At 41.4% G+C, this 7854-nt stretch overlaps 1 protein-coding gene across 1 annotated transcript in view; it reads right to left on the bottom strand.

The window, feature by feature from the left end:
- The window catches only part of LOC118797231 (zinc finger protein 721-like), a 43729-nt gene extending 36847 nt beyond the window's left edge, over nucleotides 1–6882 (bottom strand). Inside the window, exons 1-2 of the mRNA XM_036556512.1 lie at nucleotides 6630–6882; nucleotides 3262–4294 (exon numbers count right to left, since the gene is read on the bottom strand). Of these exons, the coding sequence (XP_036412405.1) occupies nucleotides 3262–4190 (929 nt within the window). The 5' untranslated portion in view covers nucleotides 4191–4294; nucleotides 6630–6882. The remainder of the gene's footprint in view (nucleotides 1–3261; nucleotides 4295–6629) is intronic.
- Nucleotides 6883–7854: the final 972 nt, after the last annotated feature.

A 7854-nucleotide genomic window follows, 5' to 3' on the forward strand; every position in this document is an offset into this window, starting at 1 on the left:
AATAAACTCAAATATGTTGTGAGGAGCTGTTAGCTTGATGGCTAAGCTAGCACTCTAATGTCCAAGTTAGCACTAGCTGCTAGTGGTAGCTTCTCTGGCAGGCTAACAGCTCCACACACATCACAACAGGTTTGATTTTAGCCCCACTGGCACAAGCTGAGAAGGCAAAGATGCTAATCTGAGGGAGCGACCCTATGCTGTGGTGTGTGGATGGTATCATAGTTAGCACTAAGTGCTAGTTCTAGCTTAGCGAACAGCTTCACATCCCACAAGGCAGGTTCAATTCCAGCTAACTACTGCTTTGAGAGAAGTCTAGAGCAGTGTTTCTCAAGCCTGGTCCTGGAGGCCCAGCACATTTGATCACTTTTCCTGCTTTAACACACCACTTTAGCTCAATACTGGGCTGTTGATGAGCTGAATAAACAGATCAGGTGTGTTGGGAATAGAGAAAATGCTAAAAAGTGTAGGCTCCAAGACCAGGGTGGACCAGTGGACACCAACCCTCCTCATGGAGACCTACCTTCCTGCAGGCATGTCAAACTGGGGACCTACTGGGCCAAAGTGTTGTGGAGATAAGCCCTGAATTCAGTTCATGAAGGCTTTGCTAATGAGCTGATGAGCCGAGTCAGGTGTGTTTAATGAGGCAATGTGATGAAGTCTGCAGTGATTTGGTCCATTAGGACTGGAGTCTGACTAAGTGTAGTTCAATCTGCCACACCTGCTTCAGCTAATTACCATCTTCTGCTGGAACTAAACCCTGCAGGAAGGTAGATCTCCAGGAGGAGGGTTGGTGACCACTGGACTAGAGCAGTGTTTCTCAGCCCTGGTCCTGGAAACTCACTGCCCTGCACTTTTAGTGTTTTCCCAGCTCCCAACACACCTGATCCAACTAATCACTCATTAACAGGCCAGTGTTGCGTTAAAGTGGGCGCATTAAAAGCAGGAAAAGTATTAAATGTGCAGGGCAGCACAGCATAAATCAGACTGAGCAGGTCGAGTGACTACTGAAGTGCCAGGAATCAACTTGTCTGTGTTACAATAAGCTGTTAGTCCGACAGCTAAGCTAGTGCTAGTCTAACAACCAGCTCCACTCCACTGTTTCTGATTTGGGTTATTCCACACCACCTTACCTGGTGCACACCTGGTCATATCATAGGTTTCCGTGAAAAAAAGAATCAAGCATGCAACCACGCAAAATTCCACAGTTAAGTTCCTATTTGTTTTTTAATTCTGATTTTTGTACTTGTAGTGTGTAAACTGTATAAATCTAAAATGCTGAGTTGCTTGTTTACATAAGTGGGGGCGATCAAGAGTGATGCAGCTTGTGGAACCCATAAGCATTTGTACAGTCTGAGGGCTAAAGGACAGAGGAACCAAGACCCCTCCGTGATCCATCTGTGCACTTTTAATTTTATTTATTTATTTATTTTTGTCTGCTGCATCTCATCTGCTCAATGTTTTCATATATGGAGAACAGATATTCCCCAACGTTGCCTCTTGCCACTTTCTTATAGTGTAGTTCACCAAAGGTAATAGCACTGCATGCAGGGCAGCCTTTAAAAGTGAACATTTGTACTTTATGCTCTGTTACAAGCATAAAATGTTAGTGTTTAAAGGGGGAGTCCACCAATTTTTCAAAATTTCTGCATAGTCAAATGGTTAAGCTGTAAACGGAGTCATTCAGAGTGGTTTAATGTGAAACGCTCTGTTCTAGAGAAACTTACCGAGTCAGAACTGTTCACAGTGGTGGTGATAGGAACCAGACGTCTACCTCTAAAAGCTCCCTCACAGAAAGTTACTACATGAAATGGTTATGAATTCACTGCCTGATGACTGAGACACTGAATGCATTTACATGCACTCAATAATCTGATCATAATCAGACTTCTGCAGTCTGATTGTTCAAATGGTCGTGTAAACAACACACTCTAATTTCTTAGATCCGATTAATAAATCTGATAAAGAGGCTGGATTTTAGCTCAGTGATCAGATTTCTCAGTGCTGTAAACTCTTATTTCTTTCAGATTTCTCAGTCTGCGCATGTGTGAAATCAGATGGTGTTACCAGAAATAAGTGAGCAGCGTCGCTGCGAGACGCAGCAAAACACTTTTGGAGCGATGCTGAAACTAAATACATGCTTGATGAAATTAAGGATTTACATTTTCTTCCTCTTATTTTCAGGTAAAGTGACTCGATGTTTAAAAGCGGCATGATGTTTGAGTTTTACATTACGTTTCCGTCTCGTCTTCGTCTGTAAGTTTATTGGCTGGTTATAAAGCAGAAATCTGATCACTGTCTGACTCATGTAGACCTGAGTTTCCCATTACCTGATTACTCAAGTGCATGTAAACGCGTTGATCGGCTTACTGACAGAATCTGATTTTCTTCAATTATCAGGGTTTTAAACAAATGTAAACGCTCTCGTTGTTTTACGATAGTTTAGAGAAGATTGTAAATCCATTCATGGTGGAGGGATACATGCAGGGCGCTGTGAGGCAAAATAGTCCCCAAAGAAAACTTATTATTTCAGATTTTCCACTATTTTCCATCACCAACACTCCATATAAACTCAGAAGACTCGTGTAGGTTCACTGGTGGTTCTGGATAGTAAATAAAATGTCTATATTTGTGTTGTAGTCATGGCGACCCCTGGTTCCTATCACCACCACTGTAAAGACATCTGAACCATTTCACACCAAACCACTCTGAATACAACTGCCACAAGCATTAATAAAGCCAGTACAGGAACCGTATATCACTTAGTAAATATCATAGGGCTGGCAGAATTTTGACAGCAGTGGTAATCTGGGAAAGAGAGGCTATTAAACAACCAATTAAAAGGCTTGTGCAGTACACATTTATGGCTGGCATGAACAGATGATAATTTAGGCCAGTTAACATGATGGTAAAGGTGTATAAGCGTATAAGCTATTAGTTAGTAGCCACACTGTCCTCCGTGTTATCTCCAGTGGAAAACTATAGTGTCAAACCTCAAGCAGTAAAAACGTCTTGGCTGATCGACGACGTTTGTGATTTTTAGCAGAATTAGCCATTTAACTCAACACAAAAACAGCGCTAAAGAAAACTCAGGACTAGAGCTGATCAAATAAACAGCTTTCTGACTCTTTTCTGTAACATGATCACACGTTTGAAGCTCCACCTAGAAACAAAGCAGTGTATTTCTCCTCTCTGTGAATGCGCTGATGTGCTTGGAGGTTACTTTGCTGAATGAAGCTCTTCCCACAATCCAAGCAACAATACGGTTTCTCCCCCGTGTGAGTGCGCTGGTGTATCTGGAAGCTACTGAGCTGATTAAAACTGTTCCCGCACTCTGAGCAGTAATACGGTTTCTCTCCAGTGTGAATGCGCTGGTGTCTTAGGAAGTTAGTCAGCTGATTGAAGCTCTTCCCGCAGTCTGCGCACTCGAACAGTTTGTCTCCGGTGTGGATGCGCTGGTGCAGCTGGAGGCTGCTCTGCCGGCTGAAACACTTCCCGCAGTCCGGGCACTCGTACGGCTTCTCTCCCGTGTGAATGACCTGGTGTCTCTGGAGGTTGCTCTTGTGGTTGAAGCTCTTCCCGCAGTCCGGGCACTCGTAGGGTTTCTCTCCGGTGTGAATGCGCCGGTGCGTCAGGAGAGTGCTCTGCTGGTTGAAACACTTCCCGCAGTCGGAGCAGTAATACGGCTTCTCTCCCGTGTGGATGCGCAGGTGCTTGGTGAGGTTGCTCTGGTGATAAAAACTCACCCCGCAGTCCGAGCAGTGGTACAGTTTCTCTCCGACGTGGATGAGCTGGTGCTGGATGAGGTTACCCTGATGATTGAAGCTCTTCCCGCACTCCGAGCAGTAGAACGGCTTCTCTCCCGTGTGGATGCGCTGGTGCTGTTGGAGGTAGCTCAGCCGACTGAAGCTCTTCTCGCAGTGCGAGCAGCGGAACGGCTTCTCTCCCGTGTGGATGCGCCGGTGCCTCTGGAGATTGTTCTGTCGATTGAACCCCTTCCCGCAGTCTAGGCAGTAAAAAAGCCTCTCTCGGGTGTGAATGCGCATGTGCATTTTGAGCCGACTCTCCAGATGAAAGCTCTTCCCGCAGTCGGAGCACTGATGGATCATCTCCTTCTCCTTGCTCTTCGGCAGCCGTCTGCGAGACGCACCAGAGGATGTTTGCTGTGGGCTGGCGCTTCGTCTGGAAGCCATATTCGCTGTGTTACTTTCCTAGTTTCAGCAGTCACTTCATGACATCTTGTGATGTTAAAGTTGAGCTGTGCACAGAAATGAACACTTGAAGCAGCAGAAAACGTCTGGGGAAGACAAAAGAAAAGGACAGACATCAATTATTAATGTAAAATACAACAAATTGTCCAAGAAGAGAAGAAGAAGGGAGAAGAGCTTCAGTCAATTGAGCTATATATCAATATTTTATCCCTGTGTGTCCGGCATCTCATTATTCTCCATATCACCTACTTCAGACTCACAAATTGCATATATGGACATGTGTATAACTGTACATATCAAAGTTTTTATTTCATAACTATGTTACTGTACAGAAACTGTACATTGGCAAGAAGATTTTCACTCATCTTCACACCTGTGTAAAGGTGATGCAACAATAAACGTGATTTGATTTGATCCATGTGCACATAAATGGCTTATTAGCTTAATATTCCCTTGATTAAAAGTGTTTCTGACTTGGTATTGATAGCAAACCAAGATAACAGGTCAAAACCCAAGTAAAGCACCAGAATCAAAGAAAACAATCAGAATTGACATACATAAACTAAGACTTAACAAGGTTTGAGAGGGTTCTCAGGCACTGAAGGTTTATTTAACTGACAATTTTCTCAAAGGCCTGTGTTTATTTCTGCTCCAAACACCTCCTGCAGAAGTGATATCAATATATTATTGAAGCACACCATCCTTTTTCATGGTATGTTGGATTGTTAAGACAAGACGGTCTGCATGCATCATCAAATAAGCAGATAGCTACACACTGGACTGCAAAGTCTTTTAGGGTGACCTGCTTTTCCCTTGTTTTAAGAAGTTTATTCCCCAACTACCAGATGTAGAAAGTGTCAACAGATTAAATCCAATAAAATAAATATGGAAATAAACATTATGACCACCTCCTGGTTTCTACACTCAATGTCCATTTTATCAGCTCCACTTACTATATAGGTGCACTTTGTAGTTCTACAGTTACAGACTGTAGTCCATCTGTTTCTCTGCATACTTTGTTAGCCCCCTTTTACCCTGTTCTTCAGTGGTCAGGACCCCCATGGACCCTCACAGAGCAGGTACCATTTGGGTGGTGGATCATTCTCAGCACTGCAGTAACACTGACATGGTGGTGGTGTGTTAGTGTGTGTTGTGCTGGTCTGAGTGGATCAGACACAGCAGTGCTGCTGGAGTTTTTAAACACTGTGTCCACTCACTGTCCACTCTATTAGACACTCCCACCTTGCACCATAAAGGGTTCTGCTGTAGTTGTCATTTGCTGTATGATGTCAAGCTTGTAAAAAAAAAAAAGAAAAATCCTTTTTGGTGTTTTATAGAACCATTTTCAAAAGGGTAGACTATGTAGAACCGTACACAACACATTCTCCACCAATCTGAAGAACCATTCACAATGCAGAGAACTATTTAAGTATGCAAATGGTTCTATATAGAACTTATGGCTCTAAACAGAACAACTGACTCTACTAAAGAACCCCTAAAGAAACATCTTTTTTAAGACTGCACTGTTAAAATGGAAAGGACTCTACACTGGGCTCTAATGTGTTTTTAGGAGAGATTCCTTTTTCAGCTAAAATTAAAGGATATTTGAGATTTAAGATGATTCATTTGAAAAAAATGAATGTTTCTAAATAGAACCACTCCCTTTGCTAAAGAACCATCTTTTTGAAGAACATGTCTAAACGAAAGAAGCGCAAAGCGCTCACTTTGTTTTGAGCTGTTTTGACCTGTTGGTCATACCGACCCAGTGCAGCACACGGTTCAACATCAGTGCAGCAGTGTAAAATTTTGGGAGAGTCTATTCAACATAAATGATGAACTAACCTAACTTTGTGTAAATAGACCACGATATAGAAATATGCACACATATGCAGTTGTGACTGACGTGTCTTTTTTCTGAATTTATACAAACACTTTCATTTTATAGTAGATTAGTTTTCTCTAGTTTATGTTTATGAAAAGAGACCTACAGATGCAGTTTAGTAAAGGAAACTCATTTGTGAACCTGAGTTTAAAGTTTTTATTAAACATAAACTTGTAAATAAATCTTCAACTGAAACTTTGCTTGTTTGTATAAAGTGATTTCAGAGCCACTCAGTTCTACCTGATGGAAACTGTTTGCCTTCAGTGTTTTGTGCTTATGATCATTTTAATAGACATCAGCATCACTAATTAATGACTCTATTAAAAGACTGGTTTACCAAGAGAGACACTGGAGTATTTTCACCTAAAATTCTTAGTACAGTCTCATGACAAAAATGATAACAGGACATTAAAGTCATAATTAAGCGCAGTACTTTCACTTTTGATACTTAAGTACATTTGAAGGCAAATACTTTAGTACTTTTACTCAAGTGGAGGTCTAAAGGGAGGAACTTCTACTTTTACTGGAGTGATATTTACCTTGGTGTCTCTACTTTAACTCAGGTACATGGTTTGAGTACTCCGTCCACCGCTGAAGAGCGTTAACCCTGACATTAACCGGACATTAGCCGGACATTAACATTACTGCGAGCCCCCTCAGCCCAGCGCGGAGCGGCGGCGCTCCGGGTTTGTTTACATGTTTATCAAACTGCTGTCCAGACAGAGCCCGCCTCTGACCCGGCCCCTCTGAGGGTCAGTCGGAAAACAGAGTGTGAATAAAGGGGTGAGCGGTGTTTCAGAGCTGATTACCTTCACCGGCTGAGCGGAGCGGCGCCTGACTCGGTTCTTCAGCCCGTACTGGCAGCGGAACCGCGGACTGCTGGGCAGACCGGATCTTACACGCGCCTTCTTCCGGTTAACTCACTTCCAGCATAGACAACTAACTTTACTGCAGAAGCGACATGAAATTTGTATTTTTATAACTGTGTCTCCTCATTTGAATATATGTATTGTAAAAAAAGCAGCTAAGTTGATTAAACTATTGATAAAAATGATCAATATTTATTATATAATAATTATATATATATATATATATATATCTTTCTTTCTTTTATTTATGCAATCAATGTACAAACAGTAATGGCAATGCAGTGTACACTTATTTACTTAATTCCAACCCTATGCAGTTGGTAAATTCAAGTGACCATATCAAATAAAAAAATAAAATAAAATAAAATAAAATAAAACAACAACAACATAATAATAATAATAATAATAATAATAATAATAATACAGGGGGTGTTAGGGGAGACACAATTACTCCGTAGTGTCTTTCAAACCATTTTCATAATTAATTTTAGTAATTTTAGTAATTTTAGTAAAAACAATCTAAAAAATCTAAAGTCGCCAAACGAGTCACAACGCAGCTTTGTAGAGGTTCTTTAACTTGTACGGGAAATGGCTTCATTACTCGAAGCTTCATAAATCAGCGGCGCATTAGTGCCACCTGCTGGTCAAAAGCATGAACAGCAGCTCTAAATCTACTCTGTCCTAATATTTCTCCTCTAGTGATTTAAATGTATACTATTAGTTTATAAAGCAATAAAGGCTTTGAATCCCTGTTGATCATAGAAACCATTAAAAGTCTCTGTTGGTTCCTGATTGTATCCAGTAGTCAGTAATGGTATTTAGTGTTTTTCTGATGGGTTGATATCACAGTGTGAGGGACTATAAAGATCTAAGTCAAATCAAATGCATACAATAC

This window comes from Colossoma macropomum, unplaced genomic scaffold (genome assembly GCF_904425465.1).
Source record: "Colossoma macropomum unplaced genomic scaffold, Colossoma_macropomum, whole genome shotgun sequence".
Taxonomy (NCBI): domain Eukaryota; kingdom Metazoa; phylum Chordata; class Actinopteri; order Characiformes; family Serrasalmidae; genus Colossoma; species Colossoma macropomum.